This window comes from Erithacus rubecula (assembly GCF_903797595.1).
Source record: "Erithacus rubecula genome assembly, chromosome: 5".
Taxonomy (NCBI): domain Eukaryota; kingdom Metazoa; phylum Chordata; class Aves; order Passeriformes; family Muscicapidae; genus Erithacus; species Erithacus rubecula.
The window spans coordinates 12,610,658-12,634,056 of NC_136687.1; the positions used below are offsets into that span (position 1 = coordinate 12,610,658).

Sequence of the window (23,399 nt, forward strand, 5' to 3'; positions counted from 1 at the left end):
TTTCAATGGAGCCAGAATTTCTGTGTCAGCAAAGTATGACAGAATGTATTTAGCTTCAAGTGTGTACTTAAACAGCATAGACTTCAAGGGAACTTAAATACATGCTTAATTTTGAGCATATGCTTAAGTGTTTTTGGTGAATAGATTGAACCACTGCATTCACCTCTTTTTTAAAGGAGAGAATGCTTTCCAAAGCAACATTTACTTTTCAGGGCACAGTGTGTGTCTTTTAAATCCTCCTTTGATGTTTCTTGGTCTACTTTGTTTTTAAAAGCTCACCAGAAATCAAAAAGGATTAGTAGGTCATGATCCTCCAAGCTACCTGGTATGGATCAGCCCAGGAAAGGACAGAAATGGAGTTTAGCTAGCAAAGAAAAAATGTTTGCCTGAAGCAGTTTGAAGGACTTTTTCTGAGGCACGAATTAATTAAAACTGCTTAGGTATTTATATTTATATCTTCTATTTATAATAATTCTCATTTTAAAGAATACTTTAAATTAAAAAGCAGAAAGCAGAATACAGGATATTTAACATCATAACAAACAAATACGATAATTAAAGTGTACTAAATATCTTCAACTATGCCAGTGATATTTCATACAACAAGCAGTTTTTCCACTCATCCTTAAAATAAAAACTTTCCTGAACCAAAGTATAGTTACCACATTTTGTTTTTAAAATGGGGACTTGAATTAATATTTTTTTAAAAGCATCTACAGAGTAGAAGTAGAGGAAGTCTTGAAAGCGATATTAAAAAAAGGTCTGGATTCCTACTTCCTGCAGAATTCAGTGCTCTAAATGTGGTATCTGAGCAAACACAAGCTCTTGACCTCAAATCTATATTCTTCTCTGAGGTTCATCCACTAGGATAAGGACTGCTGTGTAGCAGTTAAATACAAAACAAACCTGAAATTTGTACCTTCTGAGGTTTGGTTCTGACCAGCCTTTGAAACAAGATCGCTTTCAGTCAATCGGTTATTTCAGCACTTGACATCACCCCCACATAAAACAAGGCAAATGGCCAATTAGCTAACTGGAAGTTTTCCAGTTCAAAATGGTGCCAAAATGAATGAACATGAAGTGGAGTAGAAAAAAAAAAAAAAAAAAGTTTAAATTGGCTGAACAGTCAGCTCTCTATGGGAAGCTGAAAATAGAAATCGGTTCATGGAACTCAGGGAGCTTCACTATCTTCTATTTGGGGAAGATCAAACTTCGGCATTTGCAAGTTAAACAGGGATCCCCAAGGCTTCTAGAGAGTACTTTATAAAAAGAGGTTTTATATAGGACCTGTGTATTTTGCAAATAAAACTGCAGCACATTAAATTCTAATCACATTCTATTCATAGCACCTGAAATCAGAGTATAAATTTGCTTCCTACAGATAATTATCTGGACTGGAGTTCAAATCTTATATGTATGCCATTACCCCTATGCAAACATGGATAACTTTTGGCTTTTTCTTTTCAGCAACATTCAGCTATTTTGACATTTTAAGTGGTTATGAGTTGGTTTTAAATAAAGACCACCTAAAGAAAGCAGATTATATGTTAAGCAGTAGTATTTGAACTGAGAAAAAAACGAATACAGCATTGTAGAATAACATCTTTGCTTGGGAAATAATGTACAAATTCCAGAAAGAAAAGTAGTTAATCATGCCAGCTTTGTAAATATAACTTCTATAAAAGTAAATGCTGCTTTAAGTACATCTATCAGGCCCCTCATACAAAATGTTAAGCTACATCAGAAATGCATGTAAGTATTCTAAATAGGAAAAATTCCCCTGTAGAAAATGTCCCATTATTATAAACTTGTTATGTTACAGAACAGCACTTTAGTCTTGTCAAAATATTAGTACAGTCCAAGTTAGATATACCAATGTTTACCTACTAAACATTACTCTCTACTACAACTTTGTAAAAATGTCAACGACATCATGAAGCAAAGATAATAAATTTTTGCAAAAAAGCAGCAACCATATTCCTGATATAAATGTAAAAAGGAAAAATACAACTGCAATTTATCTAAATTGCCATTCTCAAAAAAAAAAAAATAGCAGAATAAGTAACTTGAAATATTACTTTACCAAATTATTATAAATTTTTGTGTATCAGGCTGTCAGGCGCACCTGCTGACAGGCAAATTAGCTCTGCATTTAAAAGAAGCTGCCTGATGCCAGTGAAAATCCTTTTCTTCCAGTGAAAATCAAGCAGTGATTTAAAGAAAAGGGGGTTTTCAGATGCCTAATGATGCAGATAGATAGCACTGACAATTATCAAATTCCTCAAATGAGCACATAATTTCATAGTGACCTTGTACGTGTCTAAAACTTTTTTTTAAAAAGTCTGTTTAAAAAGCAGCTTCACGTGTTTTTATGACTTTTATGAACTGTCAAAAGAACAATGTATTCAGAGAGACTATGAACTCATCACAGGTTCTGGCACTTACAGCATCTGGTTGCAAGGAAAAATAACTTCACACTGTTGTTTGTGAAACAGATTCAATTTGACTCCAGAACGACAAAAGACAAGAAGTTGCATGAGTCTCATAATGCTTCAGATCCATGTTTTAAAAGCACTGATACTCTATAATGCAGCCAGACACAATGAACATACTGGTATCCACATCATGGAGATTGACCTTAGCAAGGAGCTGAACTTAGCAACAACCTTTAACTGCAGAGCTGTTACTGAAATGATTAGTTACAACAGCTCTGAGCAGGCAGATCACTTCATCTGTGCATCTGCATAAGATCAGGGCCTGAACACATTTCTTCCCTTCATCTGGCCTCAGCTTCAGGAAAAAACATGTTTCACTTGTCCCAGCCCACTCCCCATGTCAGTGGACATTAAGCATATGTCGCCTCACTTTTGGAGAGCATTGCATTTTTTTACTTCGTAACTGTTTGCTGAATGCCTTCCACCACTTCTCACCTTGGAAAAAACTTTTGAAGTGCATTAATATGGCTCAATTCAACTCCATTATACATGAATCATGTGAATCAGTAGTAGTGGGACTCTACTTACAGAAGGCAACCTGACCCAGAGTCCTTACACAGTCCTTCTCTAACTAGATTTGTGTCTATTCCTCCAGTCACCAGAGTCCTTGCTTTCCCTGCAGAACACTGTCTATTCCCTCTCTCCATACTGCTTAATCCTCCAGAATCATCTCTGACCTTTCTGCTCCGCCTGGAGGAACTTGTGCTGTAGCATGAGCAACAGCAGTGCTGAATCTTCAGCCACAGCTGCAGCAGCACTTCAAAGGCAGCTACCAGAGCCAAGGATTTAGACTGCAGCTGGAATTCCAAGGCTCAAGGTGGGGTCCCCATTCGAAGGCTGAGCAAAACGAGCAAAGCTCATTTGTAAGGATTAAAAGGTGGACAGGTAATGGATCTCAATGGGGCAGGAAGGGGAGGAAAAAGCAGAGAGAGTGGAAGTCAGTATACAATACAAAAAGCTGAGGAGGTTAAGAGGGGCAGCTAAAGGAGGGGCTGAGGGCATGGAAGAGAGGAGATTCCTGGTTAGCATAAATAATATACATGTATGTTAGGGAGGAAGAATGAGGGCAGTCTGGAAACATAAACAAAAATATCTTCAGAGGAGGTAGGCCTTTAACATAGCAGTTGGTGTAAAGATCAAGAGGGATAAAATACAAAAGGATGTACAAGTCAAAGATAGCCAGAGAAACAGGCACTGAGAATAAAAAAATGTGATGAGACCAAGACATAAAATCCATCTGCATAACAGCTTGGACAGGGACACGTATAACATCCTTCATACTGCAGGACACCCAAAATGTAAGAGCAAAATTTTTATTATTTGAGGTAATAATGGACTCTGCATATGAAGTTATGAAAAACCACATTCCTCTGAAAAGTAAAAATACAGAAGTTTTCAAAAGAAAAAAACTTAAATAACTCAAGAAGTTAGGTGTTTAAGACCATGCTACAAATCACTTAGGAAGAGGGACCACAAAGATGATACACACGGACTACAGAAAAACCATAGCCACCTGCCTGAGCCACATTGTGCTCAGCTTCTCAGAGGGGGAAATTCTTGTCAATATTTGAAGATAGGAGCAGACTTGAGGCCACAAACACACCGAGAAATGTAAAGATTAAAAAAAAACTTTCCACCTGCCTTTCCATAACCTTGTGAACTGAATAACTACTTAAGAAAAAACTCTTTGAAAAAAAGAGTTCTCATCTGGTGGGAGTGGAAGAGAGTTCTCCTTACAGCTGCAGCTAACCATACACTAAAGCAATGCAGTGGGACACAAATCCCATGGGAAGGAGCAAGAACACAGACTAGAATAAATGATTTACTGCAAATCATACCTACCTTAGTGTAGCACAGTTTCTCAATATCTCAGCTTCTTAGAATTTCCCAAATCCAAATGCTAAACAATACACACTAGGTCATACCAGAGAATAATATAACTAGGTGTTAAGCTAAGAAATAGGATTTTTTGCCATCTGCAATCTTTTTATAACATAGCTAAAATAATATAGCTATTTTTTTAAACTACTAATTGTTTAATTGTTCCAACTAATAAGCACTTGCTTGAACAGCTTAATAGCAACAGTCACCTGAAGAACCTAATAATTTTCACTTGTGATATGCTTCCTTTACAGCCTCATTACTTTCTGAATCTCCAAACGTTTCCTTGCAGTTATTAGAAAGCACATTCTAGAGTTTAAATAGGAAAAAAATTCTAGTTTGGGAATTTAAACAGCTTTTTTTTTTTCTTTCCTAAGCTTTCTGTTCATATGTGCCAGCAGAGAACTGTGTGCACTGCTAGAAAAGCAACAGGGAAGAAGTATGAAGATCACAGAGCACACAGCTTTTTATTTGTTATTTACTCTAAATTCAAAAGAAGAGTACAAGGCCAAAAGTCATTCTGTTAGATATTTAAAGTGACTGATGCTAATTGATCTATCAACAGTTTCTAATGTGTGTTGAATATATCACTCATCATTTGCAGAACAAACTGTTGACTGAGATTCATCCATATTTATAAAGACATATAAGCCTGTCTATTACTGCAAGAAGTAATGCTGATGTGGTAATAAAAATACACAAAAACACTAGCATTTTTTAGAGCATCCATAGAGGCAATTTGAGACTTCAGGGAAGTAACTATTTTTATAATAACAGCTTTATTTCAAGGACTGCTTCTCACTGGATACAATTTACACATTTTGTGCTAAGTATATATATATTAATGGAATACTTTCAAAATTATCCCTAAATAAAATATATATTATGTGTTTAAAATTATTCCAACAATAGCTTTTCCAAGTAACATTTTGCTGAATATTAGTTCAAATGACTGGAGAAAAAAAACTTTAAAATGCTTTGGCAAAATACCCTTCCACGGTGATGTCTTCAAAAGCATTTTGAATGCAGGGCTTCCTCATCCATTTTTATTCTGGTGTCAGTCAGAGAGGAGGAAACATAAACACAGTTATACAGTTTCATTTAAATATAATTTAAAAGAATATAGACCTTTATTTTTCTCATGTTTGGTCATTTTTCTCATGTGGTCTCATGTTTGAATTTCAGCCAGTCAAAAAACTGCCTGCTGCTTCTGAATGGATAATGGTGCAATGTTTGTGAAACCTCTAATTGTATTGTTGCCTGGTCCCTGTTAAAGCAAAGCTCCTGGTGATCCCAGGGCCTGCATCAAGGCAGGAGGATTGCAAAGGTGTCAAACCAGAGGACAGCGTGGTCACTGAACTGCACACATCGAGCTTCTGGGAGGATTAGCGCTTCTGGTCACAGGCTCCTGACTGTAGTTGACAATATCTGCCTTCACCACCCTCTGTCATAAAAGAAAGCATAATAGCAGTCAGAAAATGCAAACTTCGTGCTGGCAAAGCATTCAACAGATTTTTATGATAGACAAATGGAAAAATAACAAACAAACCAGTTTTTTTTTTCACTACCTTACAGGAAGCTTTATCAAGTACTAATTCTTGTTATAATTCTAGGTTTATTCATGCTAAGGAGATGCAAGAACTGTGGTAGGTTATCACAACACTACAAAAGGAACACTTTTTTTTCGTAAAGCAGTGAATACAATTTTACTTCCATGAAAATTGTTCAGTATGAGTAATAACACATAATTTATTTGCAAAAGTTGTGCCATTCATTCTTTAACAATAACTGCCTAAATTGTAACTGGAAATTGTACCTAAATTTGTCTTTTGTCTTTATTCCAAGCATTTCATCAGAAAATATGGACAGAATTCAAAGCAAATTTTAAACACAGACATATTTTTAAAAAGTTTTGATAGGCATACTGGCTAAAGATCACATTAACATAAAAAGAAGCTCTCCGTGCTGTATTTATTCTCTAATACAGATCTAACAGATATTACGCATTCCCAAAGCATTTGATAAGACTGATGCTCCCTCCCACATGAGGAGACTGAATTGTTCAATTTTGCACCCATTTCCATCTGCAACAGCTATGTTTTGAATGTAAAGTACTGAAAACAGTAACAATGGAGCATTTCAAAGTTTCTGCAAACTATCTGACTATTACCAACACTACTTAGTTAATTGTACAGAGTTCTAAAATAATATGATGAGTATTGCAAGTACTTACACATACAAAACACAATCTCCCAAAATAACTTACTTTAACAGTTGTTACTTCATGTAAAAGCAATGCAGTTTATAAAAAAGAAACAAACCAAGTTTTCCATCAATACCTGAACTACTGCATTGAGCAGACTTTGCTCTGGCAGTTGGAAGTGTGATGTTGGTTATCTTCTTCAGGATATTTCACTAGTTCTGCCCTGACAACATTCTGTTAACCATGAATCAACATGATGGATAGAGGGCAAGGAGAAGAATGTAAAAAGAAAAGAGAAGGAAAACAATGGAGAGATTAATCAGTAGTTGAAAAGAATGAATGGATAACATAAGATTATGCAGAAGCAAAATGAAGGTGAATTTTCAGGCCTTAGGCAGATATAAGAGGAGCATGCCTGGCTGAAAGCAGCACTCTCAGCACCAGGGCTGCTTCTCAAAGGGACATCCCCTTTCAAAGCACCAAAATGAAAGGCTCATACATGCAATAGCAAAAGCATTAGAATAGAATAAAAAGGCAGGGAATTTAGTGGAAGAAAAGATGACAGTGGCCTATTCCTTCTTTAAGATACTTAAATATTAAATACTGTATTATCAGCTTGCAACAAGTGAATTAGCTGTACACACTCATCTTTTCCATGGCATAACTATTAAATTACACCTAAATATATAATCCAAAAGCAGTGACCAAATTAACAACCTCATATGAAAATGCTGTAGGTTTTGATTTTTCTTTGCTTCATTTTAAAATGAAAGGTTCCCATTTTTCCCCTTAAAGACAAACAAAACTGTTTTCATATTATTTACACAGGTAATGGATACAGGGTTCTCATTATTGATACAGGGTCAATACAAGGCTCTTGCAAAGGGAAGTAAAATTCATGGAACAATTTCTGCAAAGAAGCAGCAGAGGAGATAAGTCTGCCATGAAAGATACCCTAAACTAGTTTAATATTTTTTCTTAAATACTTCAACTTTCCTACAATATATTTTCAAAATTCAAATGAATTAATAAATAACTAAATTCTATTATTTTAAAGGACACAATATATAAACTGGATTAGGAATATATAAACAGTATACGTTAAAGATTACCTATGTAAATAAAACCTACTTGTCAAACAAGCAACAATAACTGAATAGACTGCAAAGGACCTGGATTTATTAGCTGCTGAAGTACTCTTCTTGAGCTTAATTGATCACATTCATATTATCTTATCTAGTGGACAACACTCATGATTTACTGGACTCCTGGCCTGATGTTATCAAGAGAAAGGTTTCCAAATCCCATGTAGGGCAGTAGTAGGAGTTTTAGCATTAAACAGTGTTATCTGACCTCACAAGACCTAGTTTTTTCATACCAATCTTTTGACTAGAGCTGAGGGGAAAAAAAAAAAAAAAAAAAAAAAAAAAAAGAAAGAAAAAAAGTCCTGCAATCAGTAGGCAATTAATTGTTCCTCAAACACTGGTCTAAATCCCATTCTGTAAACACAGGCAGGTTAGTAACACATACTTAGGTACACTTTAGCAAAAAACTGATGATCATAAATTACTTGGATTTTCTAATGGAATTTCATCCAAATAAGAGTTTAAAAATACTATTGATACATTTATTTTATTAACTTCATGGTAATTAAAAACTTGGGCTTCTTTGCATCAGATTCTACATCAAGTGGATCATTGCCATGGTTCAAATCACAGTCAATAATGAGAAATAACCTTTCTTGGTCCAGGTGCTCTGTACTCCAGATCTGACTTATCTGCCAAACATTTTATTGTACAAATCTGGCACATACACACACTGGTCTGCTGAACTGGCATCTGGTTAGAGAGAAACTACACATCACTTACAAAAATGCTAGCGCTTGCCAATGCCAAGGAACAAAGCTGCACCCCATGCAGTTTTTACACTATAGTTGAAAGTAAAAAATACAGAAAGAAAAACATTTGATTAATAAAGGAGCTATTTCCTCAAATTTCATCAAAGCCTTGCAATTTAAAAGAGTACTGAAAATAAGTCAGAATCTGCAATTTTCTTATTTTGGAAGTGTTCCATTTCAAAAAACATGCTCTACTTTCCAGTCACGCATGAAGAGTATCTAGTTCTTTGTTTCACTACAGTTTTGTCCAAATAAAGGTTTGATTAACAGTCATCTCAGCATGTTAACAGACAAGGTTTAGTAGCTCTAGCTGAGATAGTTTAAAAACTTACCACCCCCAAATGTCTGTCCTATTCCTCTGCTGGAGATCCCTGCTGCCAAAGGAGAGCTGGTGGAATGTAATGTGTACTTGCACCTCATCCACTTCAGCACAAAGTCTGGCAGCTTCTCTTTAAAACAACTTTCAGCAGCAGTTTAAGCTAAGCTGCTCAACTTCACCCTGATGTGGCCAAAGCACATGATCACCTTCCATTTTCTGATTCTGATGTGGGAGCAATACATTCCAACAAAAGGGCAGTAGCAAATAGCTTGGGCTGCATTCATATCTTAAACTGCTGCAGCTGTTTTCTGAAACAGTGCAGAGTAAATATAATTCAATCTCTAAGGGCTGTTCTTGGAGTTAATTAACAGAAGTTGTGCTGCTAATTTGAAGGCAATCAAGAACCTCAGATACTTTTCACAAGAGCTACTGCAGTCATCAAAGCTCAAAAGTCGTGAGCTGAACCCCACAAATTTCTACAAGTTAAAATAATGTATTTGGGATTCCTATTATTTATTCCTACCCACCTATGAGTCATATCTAAGATCCTCCTAGACTGTGACAATCATAACAGATTCTAAATAAACACAAGAAATAAGATTTTCAGGCATAAAATCGAGTGCTAGAAATAATTTTAACACATATTCTCAACACTAGACAATAAAAAATACACACACATACAGCATTTGACTGTTGGCATTTTACACAAATTCAGTATTTAATCTTATATTTTGTTACTGCCTAGATTGAGTGAACATATCTGATGTTCTCTGACAAGCAGATTCAAGCAAGAACCATCTCAGTTTTCAAAATGAGGAAATTTCACATTACACAAAATATGGAAAACTCGAATATATAATCCAGTGGGTAAATACATATATGTGTATAATACAGTGTATACATTGTGTGTATAATACAGTGCACATCTGTAAAAACTACAATGGTGTTTACTCCTTATTTACAGATTAAATCCAAGTCAACACTTGTACACTTTAGAGAGGAGTCACATCTACTATTGTATTGTATTTATTGGATTCTTTGTAGCACTTATCTAACATCCTTCTATCCACTCATCTAATTTTATAGCCCAGTAGCTAGAGTATTCAATGCCTAAAAAATTTAAGGAACACACATCATACAATTGTCCCACAAATTAAGGAAGACATGTGCCCATTTTAGATAGAAGAGGGAAAAACTCCCACTATTATCACACTGAAGGGACCTGCACCTGTCATACAAGAGTCTATGGTAAAACAGAAGCCTAAAAATGGCATCATCCTCTAACATCATCTCCTTCCAGCCAAGAGACCAGCTTCTTTTGGGAAGCAGCACCTACACATCACTTCCATTAAGCTTTTCTACTGCAGATGAATTAATTTCTCTCAAAAGAATTTATCTTCCTGAGGATATGAAGGTTCAAGTTTTCGCTCTCCAGATTATGAAAAGACTTTCCCTTTTCTATTCTTATGAAGTGATGGGGGTATTTGGTTCCATACAACAATGAGCCTTAAGATACAGCTAACAGACTGTTAAATCCAAGTTTCATTGGTTTCTGACTTACATTGGGGAAACTCTTACAGCCCCTTCAAAATAATGCTCTCAAAAGAAGCAAAGGTTTTACTGATAACAAAGAGCTATTGCTTGTTTGGAGATTGACATTATGCTCCATTAACAGAACTTTGCAAAATTAAACAGCTCACACTCTAGCTACATGCACAGTGTTGCACCACATAGTGACTTCTGATATATCTGAAAGACAACAGTAAAGTTTCTTTTCTGTCCAAATCCATTTACTGGCTTTGTTTCTTTTGTTGCCTTTTGTGTCAGTGGTGGTGGTTTTTCAGAGATATTTTTACCTTTCTTTGATAATTACAGCCTGGATTTACACCAATAGTAATGTATGCCACAGTATTTAATTTATGTAAATTAATTATTTATAGGCTATTGCTAAAGCAACTTCTATCAATTTTGTCTGATCTACATATCACCTATTCCATTGATCTACTCAACAAAATAAAAAGCCTATTACAATACTAACATAGAAGGAAGCCTATTTAAATCTGACACCAATTTGATATAGAAAGCTATGTACTTTTGCACTGGGGATATATGGAGCTTCTCACTTTACAAACAACCCAAATTCAGACCCTTTCTTCAGAACAGTAGAATTTTCCATATAACCTTACTGTCAGTCTTCTTTAAATTATAAGATATTTGCACACTTTTCTACAATCTTACACCTGAGTTACAGAACACCACTCACAGCACGGAGAGGTCTAGGACTGATATTCCAGTTCCAGCTAAACAACCAAAACAAAACTGAAGAACTTGGTGTGCTCAAATATTTATAGGCAAATAATCATAGAGCTCAAAATAATGGATGGTAGCTTGGTAGGAAAAGAATATTTAAAATACATACTTAGTATTTTTCTGCTTGTAAGCTACAGCTTTTTAAAACTAATCTGCTTGTTAAGTACGCTGTGTATTTTACAATTTTACTGTTTGCAATACAGTTTTCTAGTTAATCACTTCCAAACAGATTGCAAACACTGCTGTGGCAAAGCACTTTCAGAAATTACATATTTATTGTATATTTCAAAAAGAAGGAGACCAAGCTGTATATAAGAAATGCTTTGCCATTTATTTTAAATAAACTTACTGACCTATTTTGTGGTACTTGTGTAACACAGGTATTGCAAAGCACTTCCAGGATATTACACCACTAGAATAGTAACATTTGGGTTCACTAAGTAAATTTAAATAATTGTAATCTCAAATGTCACCACACAAGGTTGCCTCAGTAGAATAATCTTTCTTTTTGAGGTTTTTGAAACTGGGTTGTACAAAAAAATTTCAGTTTAAATCCATGAATATAGTATCATTAATATCTTCCATGTTACCTGTGTATACACACATATTTAATTTCTAAATTCATCTTAAGCACTGTTTTTAAACAAACACCCTTAGAATTAAAGTTTTTTCTTCATTTTTGAACACTTTTTTTCTTGTTTCAGAGAGTTGACCATGATGGATAAATAAGGAATTCTATTTTGAAAATGCTGTTGTGAAACTGAATAATTATTCTTCAGAACAACTCATGAAGATTGATTTAGAGAACAGTTATAAATCCACTACAAGACCACTTTTAATACTAAATAAAATACTAAAAAAATGCCCATGTATTTGTGGAAAATCACCTGTGATTGTTCCAATTCTGCTTTGTTTAATTTGATGCCGAGTATGTCAGCAGCAATTCTCTGAAAACAAAGGAAGACCTATGGAAAAAAAAAAAACAAACCTGCATTTAAATGATTAAAAACAGACATCCTTAAGGTTCTTTCAAATATATCAAACCATTCTTTAACAGTAAACAATGATATACAAAATTATGACCTGTGCAAAACAGATCTGAAAATAACCTCATCTGGTACTTTCAATTTTGTTTATAAATTTGAGAAAATAACTCAACAATGGTACAAGGAATGAACAGTATGCTGGATTGTTGAGCAACACTTCTACTCTGCCTCCAGAGACCTAAGTTTAAACAAGATTTTACACAACCCACCTCTCAAATACTACTCTCTGCGCTAGAAAATATGAATAAGGGTATTCACTAATGTTTAGCACAAAAATGTATTACCAGTATATTGTGAAATAAGAGATGTAGGTTTCTGAAAAGAACTGTGCATCAACATCACGAAAATCTTTACTACATATGTCAAACAAAATAGCAGTATGAAAGAGTTCTGAAGAATCTTACAAAACACACTGAATAGAAGCATCTCGGAACAAGCAGGATGTTGCACAGCCTGGCAAAGTTAGACTTTGGACATGACTTAACACATATAATACTGGGTGGCAATGCTGTCTTCAATTCCTTTAATTCATCTCAAGACAGTCCACCTATCTTACTGTTTAGGTAAAATTGCATTTTAAATGTGATAAAGAATATGATATGTTCAAGAGGAGTAGCCTAAATATGCGCTGCTGCTGAACACTGTATTGCCAAGCTACACAGTATATTTTATCTACAGAGCTGTTTGTCTGAGCTCACCATCTAAATTCCTAAGCATTGGTTTGCATCATGCAGTTGCCACCCTCAAAAAAAAAAAAAATCTCTGTACATGCTCCCAGTCAATTTCAGTGAAAATACAGAAAAATAGTATCTACAGAATCTCTTCTAACACCCAAGATGGAAACCAGCAACAAACTAGTGGCACAACCAATGAATGTGGCAGCTTCCAAATCAATTGCTCTTTCTCTCAATTCCTTGGTGTAATACTGATCTGTTCTACCAACACTTCCACAACAAGAAAGGGCACACTGAACAGAGACTCTGAGGCTCAGAGATCTAGTTTAACCCTCACCAAGCTCTCAGGTGCTCTGAGCTGCACCACCCGCCCTTGAGGACACTGCAAAAAACATCACGCACAAGTGCAACGCTTCAGCTATGTTATTTGATGGACAGTAAAACATAACTGTTTTAATAAATAAACTGTTATAATAAATAATGGATTTCTTTTGCTCCTGAGACATCTTTCTGAATTTTTTTGGTACACAAAATCATCTTTTGCAGTCAAGTCTGTTGAAAAGATCTGAAGTAAATAAAACAAATCATTTAACCGAGCAAGGCTCCTCTAGTAGATGTCCACAGTAGCAATGGATGGCCTCTTCTTAAATCACTGTCTAGGATGCACACTCCATCTTCTGAATGATCAGTGTGCAGCAACAGTGAAAGGGCTAATTCAAATTTATATTGCAACTAAAAATGAACTATGAAACTACTTATTTGGTTATTAATAGATATTATAGTTTTCCAGGTGCGTTCAAATTTACTTTTGTCTTGAAACAGTAAGCTATGAAAGTACTATCAGTGGAATACAAATGTAATTAATTAATTAATTAAAGATTCTGTCACAATTAGCAATGATAAATGTATCAATTATTAAATGAACTGCTTTTGGTGGGCTCCTTGAGAAAACAATACATTTTATCAGATGCACATTTTACAAAGCGTAGTATTAAGATTTTTTCTTCTTTTTTTTCTTCTTTTTATTTTCACACTCTAAACAAAAACAAACAAAAAAAACCCTAAAGATTTAACACAAGCTATAAAGAGAATCAGGACTCACTGAATTTGTAACAGCAGTATTGTTAGACTTTACAGAAAAACTATCTTACAAAATCAGGCAGTTCACTGCACAAGATTAATCAAAAATCTTAACAAGTGATTCCATTGATGGACTATGCTTCCATATACTTGAACATGGCCTTACTACTCAATAACAAAAATAAAGTAAACTTTCTTCTCAGTAGTAATGTTAAAGAGACAGTTCCAAGACTGTTTTATGGGAATGACAAACTCATTAGGCATGAGACAGAAATCAAGCAAAACAACATAATATGATTTAATTTGACTGATAGTGTCAACTGAAAAAGAACCTTTTCTTTCATATGCTTCCAACTAAAACAAATAACCCAGTTAGCTCAGAGTCAAAAGATTGTTCAAAAATGTACTCTGCAAAGCATCTGGTACAAATGCCAGAATGTTCAAATTTCAATAGACCTGCAAAGGGAATGTCTCTCATGGCTCAGGACTCATATTAAAACCTTTTATTGCAGCAGGGTCTTGTCACATTATTTACTAATTGCTGGAAATTTCTACATTGATGGTTTATAGATGGGACTCCACCTGGAATGAAGAAATATATTTAACTACAGGCTGACAGCAAACAGAGATTTAGCTGGTCTCAGTTCTCACGCTGATGTAAAAGTCAGACCATTTCCATTAAAATCTGTACCTCAAACTGAAAATCAGATGAGAAACCACTGTAATTTAATAAGAATAATATGCACTCATACAAAGATCTAATTTTCATGCAACTACGGAAGGCAAAAAAGGGCCTGCAGCACCCCAAATTCTCAACAGTTTGCACGTGAAGTATAATAAAACTGCTGCATCCTGAAAAAAAACAAGACACCTACAAGTTTGCAGTTTTTTCTTACTTACAGAATCTCCTGTCTTGGCTGACACAAAATGACTACTGAGATTGTTTTCCACACAAAATCGCTGGTGCTTGTCAGCTTTCACTGTGCGAATATGCTCCAAGTCAACTAAAAAAAAGTTGAAGAAATGAAAAATTATTACACTGGAGCCCATTTAGTTACCCGCCTTAGAAATTATTCATTGGAAACACATCAGATATAACACCTTCCTTTACAGCTGTTTGCAAAGTTTGTAAGTTTCTTTCTCTCTATAATCATTTACTAAAAGAAAATCAATTAATTACATCAGACTAATTTTATTTGCAAAACTAAAATGAAATCATGATTAAAATTTTATGGCCAAATGCTACAAATTCATATTTCAAAATACACATTTATTTCTGGATACACTCAAATACTCTATAATAACTCTATTGCTAGATACATACTAAAACAAGACAGAATTAATATTCAACATTCTGTTTGCAAGCAAGATCCATATTGGGGATTCCAGTGTAAGCTGAAGACTTTCACAAAATAAATTCACCAAGCACATCTGAATCGACATATTTTTCCAATATAAAAATGTAAATAATTTATACAGAATTTTATTGCAGAACATGGCAAAGCAAAAACATTCAATATAATAAAAAAAATTGACTGAGTAAAAGCAGTGATGCTTAGTTACTTACATATGTGAATTTCAATTCCACAAAGGTGTGGTTCAGAAAATTTTAGAAAGTAAAATGCACATTTCAAGACACACATATATTCATTTTTATCACTTTACAACCATTGGAAGCAGTGTAAAGCTTTGAAATGGTATTTTATGCTGAAAAGCAGTGGTTGCTTCCAAAATCTTATAGAACTCAAGACTTGTGCAGATTTTATTGTGTACATTCCAGTTTCTCCAATCTGATCCTAAGGTAATTGGAAACTATATTGAACAGTTTCTCTTTTTTTTTATTGCACTACGGTTCCTATAAGGGTGTTGACTCAATGTAGTCAAATTATAAGGCAAATATATTCAGAAGGATTTAAAGACAAGCAGGCTCTTTGAGTTAATACAGGAAAAAAAAACTTCAACTGATTTCCTGAGGAAGGGACCCAACTGACTTGTAAAAACTTGTAAATTTGCAAATCTAGTAAGCCTGTATAATAGTGTTATTTGATTATCAGCTGAAAAAATGCTCTCCTACTACATAAAAGGCTTTATTTTTAAATGATATTGGAGGTCTTTAATTTGTAGGCTCTGGAGATTTTCTCTTGGAGAGTTTTAGCCTAACAGGGGATTCCTACACCCCATTTATACTGCTTACCTTGGTTAATGTGGAGTTTTTGACACGTATTACTGTTCCTTGCACATCAGTAAGGCCTTGTTTGTAAGAACAGGCCTAAAATCATCCAGTTACCACAGACATTAATTTGTGAAGGACTAAAATACTAAGCTATTAACACTAATGTTTCTAGTACAGCCCTTCCATAATTCTAAATCATATACATCCACTACATAATAAAGTTTCATAAAATAGGGAAGAACAAATACATTTACTAAAATAAAGCCTGAAGTCAATAACAATTTTTTTTAAAATTCATGCATTTAATTTTTTTCTCTGAAAAATAACTACTAAGATCAAAGACAGACTCTCTTGAAATGCCTTTAAGAATAAAATACAGCATACTGCCTAAAACATTTCATTATTAACTATTATTTTTATGCTTCACATATTAGCTTGAAGTGCAACTTGGAAAAACAACCATGAGATTACTCTTTGGGGAAAAATAAAAATGTATTTTCTTTATTTTCATTTCATGAACTTTAAAAGAAACTTCAACCCTACCTCCAGATTTCACTTATTGTATTTCTCTGATTATACCTGAACTCCAAAAACCTACACAAAATTACAATACAACTAAATAGAGAGATAGAGAGAGAGATAGACAGACAGATAGCATTTACACTATATTCCTTTAAAATATCACAATATGCTTACATAAATACATAAAAACAAGTTCACTAGTAACAATCTCTCTTTCCCAGGAAGGAAAGAATAGAGTGTACAAAGAAAATAACAGGCTAAAAGACTGATGAATTTCTAGGAAGAAAATGCCACAGGCATATTGAAAATCATATCCTGAAATACCTATTTTCTATGAAGAAACATCAATAATACTACATGGTCAGTGGAGTGTGTACTTTACCACAGAAGAGAAATTAAAGCACAGGAGAACACACTGAAAGTGAAAAATCGAAGTGCAACTACATTTTCAAACTTTGAGTACTTTTCAGTCCTTGTACCCAGTCACAATATTTCACTTTCTGCCTCCTGAATTTCGGGCTGTCTGCTCTGAGCTGTACAGGCACTGCCATGCCAGGGAACTGCCAGGTGACAGTCCATGTGTGCATTCAGAGTCCACAGCAAATGCCAGGTGATTTATCTTACACTACCTCTTGGTGGAAAAGGGCACATTTTTAGCACAAGAAGAGTTTAAAGTGTTAATAAATATTTAGCTACCCAAAATTGCACTCTGAAGTCAGTGAAGGGCAATGATCATAAGTCCAACTCCTTTGCATTGCCCACAGGCCAAGGGCATAATCACAGAGTTACAGAATATCAGCTAAAGACAGTGAACAGTTACCCTCCAGTCCTTTAACATCTGACATTGGTCAGCTCAACAGGCAGAATTCTTAGCACACCGGGAGATAAGCCTTGTCCAGCTTTTATTTAGACATCACAGCAAAATGACTTTAAGGAGAGCATTGGAGGTGAAAAATGATTTTTTAAAAAAGATGTTTATAAGGAATGCAGGGACTTTATAGAAAGAAAACTAACAGCTGGCCAATGTGGGCTCATATGATGAGCCAGATAACAGCAGGAATAGGTGTCTTGGGATGAAGAATGATATGAGAATGCACTTAAGCCATGAAAAGTTTAATGGCAAAGACAAATAAGTTTTGGATAGAAAGAAACCTAAAAAGATACATAAATACAGTTTGATTTTATAAACCAGTAAAATGATCTTGCAGAATATTCTAAATGACTAGATAACATAGCAATGGCCAAGAAAAAGGAATTATTGAAAGTTAGATACAAAATGAGAACCTTTTAACTCTGGTAATGGCTGTGCTAGGCATATCTAACAAAGGTCTCAAAGAAGGAATCTGCAAGACTTGGCCACACATCAAACACAAACATTTAGAAAAAGGCCCAAATTGAATTTTACGTGCCAAATGGTACAGTCATCCTCCTCATCTTCAGGCAATGAGAAAGAGGGTAACAGCAGGGCAAAATGAATAGCTTCATTTTTACCAAGTAGAATATAAACTGATGGCTAGAGATTCACAATGGGATGTGTAAAGGAAGACAAAAGGACACAAGACACAAGTCTGAATAGTAAAAAGAGATATAACTATTTGCAAACAGTGACTCCCCCCAGCACACAAACCAGTACTTTTGGTCAAGGGCTTGAATACAAACTCTCTAATCTGCATTAAAGTATGTTTTCTGATCATAGAAAGATAAAGCAAGCCAAAGATGGGTAAACTTTGGAGAATGCAGTGAGGGTATTTCTGTGATCTATCATTTCAAAAATTTTTAGTGTCTTAAAAATGGAATCAACAGGCAGAAAGGGCAGTTAAAAGTATAAATTACCAAAGCAATAGTTAAAATGTCAAAGGAGTACATTGCTAACTCCCTGGCTAGAATGAAACCACTTAATATATTAGCATTAAATTGAATACTAAAATAAACCACATGAAAACTTTTATCAGGAGAAGCAGAGTGACATCATGAGCAAAGGGGGAAAGAGAGGGAGATGTAGGTCATAGTACTGTTTCCCTGACTAGCCTGATGAGGACAGAAAAAGGGGGTCTCATCAGCCTCCAAAGCATATTCAAAGTCCCTTTCAAAGACAAAGCCTCTACAATATAGTCTGTTGCAATTTTGCTCATTTTTATGCCTGAAATACACACTAAAGGCCTCAAGTGACAACTACAAAAATATATGCTTGCCAAATATTCTCCAAAATTTATCTCCATTGCCTTGCATATCCTCTGAAGAAGCCATCTCTGAAATAACACCAAACATTCATATTTAAGTTTCTCCAGTATGAAAAGTCATTTCAATTACACTAGCATGATAAACTACAGTTCCATAACAGGTCAATCCACATCTGCATGTACAGGTATCCCATAAAGATACCAGAACAACAAAAATAGATTAGAAACTGGGAATTCAGACACAGCTCTCAGCAAGGCAAACAGATCCAAGTGAAAATCTCCCCTCAAAGACTGAGCAAGCATAGATCCAACATCTGCTGTAGCAAAAGTAGGTAAGACTTACTAAAATGCTTGCTTCTCATGAATTCCAGGGAGATCCATTTTGATTTATAGGTGAGATTAAACAGAGATCTAGTGAGGTGAAAAGAGAAAACTGAATCTAGAAGAAAAGTATTGAACTCCCACAGAAATCCCAAGGATACTCCCTCTAAGGCATTCCTGAAGACTTCTTGGAAGAAAACCAACTCTATTCCAGCCAAAACCAGCACAGGAAAGAAAAAATTAAAGAAAAAATAAATTAAAGAAGTAAGAACAAAAGAACAACATTGCAGAATTTAGGTGAGGAAAAAGATGTAAACACTACCATGGCCATTTCTGTGGAGAGCAAGTGACATTTCAAAGAAGATAAGGACAAAATAGTAATTTTAAGAGATTTTATTGGGTTACATCTTCAGGTGATCTATAAAAGGATTTTCAGTAACTATCTTTCAAATTTCTATTATATATCAATTATTTGTAGTGAACATCTCATGGGCAATTCTAAATCAAAATGGAAAAGAAAATCATACTTTAAAATAACTGCAAGGCAAGATATCTATCCTATGATTAAAAATTTCTGAGGAAACACTCGAGAAAGCATAAATTGTTCTTCAAAGTCAAAAGTCTATATGACCTTACTTGAAAAATTAAGAGTAAGTCTCTGAAATTTTAGTTTATTGTGCTGTGGCAAGGAAATGGAAAAACCTTAAAAAGTACTAGATAAAACTCAAATTAGTGCTTTACAAACTACCCACACCCAGCCATACAACAGCAATTCCATCTTGGTTGAACAGTTCTGCTGCTTTTGACTCTGAAACCACTAATGCTAAATAAATTAACGTCAAAATTGCTTCTTTCCACTATTTAGATGTTTGTGTTATTCCATAAGTTAAAAAATGGCCTGCAATGAGCCACACAGCACCACCATACACAGACTATCATTTCCATTCCACTACACTATATCTGGTGTAACAGCTTAAACACTACTTTAACTCAACTGCTTCTCTAAAATCCAAGAGCTAGGACCAATATAATTAGCTCACCAGTTTGCTGGTGAGGAATGAAGTATGGTATCAGATCCCAGAACTGTCTTAAAATTAAGGCAATAATCAAATATATTTACCAATTTACCCAATACAACTGGTACAGAGACAAAGCCAGGAAGTACTTTAAAATATGTATCATCAATCAGAAGAATGATAAATGTTCTGGTTTTATAATTTTTCAAAACCATGAAAGCAAATAACTGCACATACTCTAAAAAGACAACAGAGCATCATTTGTGCAGAATATAAAGGCTGCTACTCATTTTATCTCTCTTTCCCTCAGGACTGCCAGTCTCTTCTTTCATAACATCACTGAAGAAAAGCTCCATGTAAAATTACAGGGGTTTTCTAAGTAGGAAAATATCCATTTTGCATGAATCTTCCTTCCAGGTAATTCTGGAGGAAACACAAAAAGGTAACTTGTACAGGTCCTTCCAAGCAGCTGAGAAACTAAAGACTAGTGACATCCAGGCTGCTGAGGACAGTACAGACAAGGCTGAGTGTTTAACAGTTTGGTGGCACTTCCCCAGATTGTGAGATTACACTAGCAAACTGTAAACTGTTTTCAATGATTACACCAGTGATAACTAACCTAGCCACTTTATAAACCATATAGATGGAAAGAAACATGAGAGACAGTTGAGAGTTTCAGTAAAGCAACCAAATCTGACAATCTTTTGCTTTCAGACCTTGAATTGTAAAAAGAATAAGGGATTCCATTGCAAAGGGGCATTTCTTTTTAAGATGAACTTTTTAAAATTGATAACCGTATTTTCCATTAAAACTGGCAATAACACATAAATGAAGTTACAACTCTCTGGTTTTAGTTGTCTTACATATTACAGCTATTTCTTATTTCAATATAACTAAGAGTAGTTTTAAAGTTATGAGTAAACATCTTTATTAATCTATAGTACCACACAAAAATATATTCTTTTATAGTATGCTGTGAAAAATGAAATATAAATCTTTCTGCAAAGTATTTGCAGCTGTGCACACAAGGTATACAATTACATAATGTTTAAATAATGAGCTATCACGATTAGCCCACACAGACATGACAAGTAAAATGCTTTAATAATTTATTAATTTGATTTACATGTGCTTAAAATTATGTACACATTTTCTCTTCTGAAAATACTCCAGGGTCATAAAAAAGGGGTCTGTATATGACAATGTCTTTTTCATCCTATTTTTTGATATAATTAGTGATTGATTTCTTAAGAACAAAGCTGGCTTGGGCACCTGAAAACCCAGCAGACTGAGGATATACAGCACTGAGTTATACAGCACTGTCCCCATGCAGTGCATGCTGCTCAACATGTACACTCAGTTTAATTCCAGAACGTGACAGTTCCATAAGTAAGCCAACAGGTATGAAAAAGAGAATTAAAGAGGGATTTTCCAAGAGGTGCCAAATATCCACAACACAAAAAATAAACCAGGAATCAAGCTGAACACTGACAACAACATTCTAGACAATATGATCTACTTTCCAGTTTATCAGACCTCTGATATGTGAACAGAGAATAGCTGAGCATGGCGCATTGCTCTGGCCAGAAGGAACCCCCTTTGAAGCTTCTTCTGCTATAAGCAATATTACCTGTATTTAATCCTAATTCTACCATCAATTCAAAGAAAAAAGTGAAATTTAAAAAAAAAAGACAACAAAAAAAACCCTCTCTAGTTATTTATTGCTTACCAGCAACCTACTGTTTTCCCACTAAAACATGGACCTATTTCATGATGTCTTAGATTTTAAAGAGCATTTCAGTAAATTACTTAAAACTTCAAGCAACTGCACTTTCATTTTCTATTTAGACAAAACAGTTCTTTCTGTGTAAATAAAAAAAATCATCTAATATCTAATTATAATTATTCAATATAGCCAGATTTATACAGAAATAACAATAAATTAATTTGCCAATGAATGGTACCAGGTCTGCAGCACTACCAGACTAAGTGTATCAGATAGCTTTTTGAAAATCTATTTTGATTTGGTACTTCTAAGTTACTACAACACACATTCTCAAATATTCAATCCCAAACGCCAGAGTGCAAACTGCAGCTTTTTGTAGTTAATTTTCTGTTAATACTTTCAATCTTTTTCTCACACTAAAATTATATAACTGCCAAGAAAAGAAAACTCTTTCATGGAAGTCCTGAAAACTATGCCCCTACTCTGATTTAAGGAAGCTCAAAACAAAATATAAATACAGTTCCAGTACAGATTTTCTCAGTAATTTTTTTAGGTTATCAAGAAAACATCTAGAGTGTTGATCTGGTTATACTCATGTCAGACAAACTACATGTCACATTAACTACCTCCAGGAAGTTATTCCAAACACAAAATAAACTGTTTATGCCACTTCTCAGATAGATAGCATGACAGATTGTTATTAATTGAAGACAGATGAAATACATTAATTTGATTGCAAGCATGTGTTTACTTTCTCACTGTCATGTACACTCTACTGCTGATGCTTTCCTATGAGGACATAGTAACAAATCAAATGTATTAGAAGACTTGCTAAGGCAGAATAATAGCTGGTGCTGCACTTTAATACTTTAAAAACTACACTTAACATTTTCAGCTACAACAGGAAATCACTGGTTTCAGAAAGTAAAAAAAAAAAAAAAAGATAGCTTAAAAACTCTCTTGTAAAAAAATTGTAACACATCCTCCTCTAAAAAAATCAGAACTATCAGCAAATACACTCTTCAATTACATTAAAGAAAAAAACAGCTTTCTAAAAGATAAATCTATGATCTGACTGCCTTCCAAGAGACAAATTCCTACAGATACAAGACATGAAAATGTATGCCTAATATGGGAAAGGAAAGGTGAACAATTCCTAGGTCTCTGGTTAAAAACAGAAAGACATCATGCCTGTGAATGAGGTTTGCCTGGTTTTATGCACAACTCTCATATAGGCCTCCACTTATTGTGCAAAGCTTATGAGGAATTATCTTTCTTATCCAAAAATGTCATACAAAGACACAAAATCTGAGCATCTTGGAACAAGAATATTTCACACACTAAAATAAAATTGATGAGGCTGACAGTTTGTTCTAACACAGGAAATAATAAAAAAGAATGTGTTGACCATGACAAGTTCTCTGATTGGCATTTATGAAAGTAGTTGCAGTTATTACATTATTAATTACAGTTATTAATTACATATTACATTTTATCAAAAATATCCCATATTAAATGAGGCTTTCAAATACTGTTAAACAATAAACAATTACAGC

The 23,399-nt window shown here is 34.5% G+C and overlaps 1 protein-coding gene across 2 annotated transcripts in view; it reads right to left on the reverse strand.

Moving 5' to 3' along the window:
• Positions 1-3,793: 3,793 nt before the first annotated feature.
• Positions 3,794-23,399, reverse strand: part of RAB28 (RAB28, member RAS oncogene family) — a 64,010-nt gene continuing 44,404 nt past the window's right edge. The window contains exons 5-8 of one of the 2 annotated variants that reach the window (XM_079305824.1): positions 14,806-14,909; positions 11,993-12,070; positions 6,716-6,813; positions 3,794-5,820 (exon numbers count right to left, since the gene is read on the reverse strand). In XM_079305824.1, coding sequence (XP_079161950.1) covers positions 6,721-6,813; positions 11,993-12,070; positions 14,806-14,909 — 275 coding nt within the window. In that variant the 3' untranslated portion in view covers positions 3,794-5,820; positions 6,716-6,720. The remainder of the gene's footprint in view (positions 5,821-6,715; positions 6,814-11,992; positions 12,071-14,805; positions 14,910-23,399) is intronic. The other variant, XM_079305823.1, reaches the window with a different exon arrangement.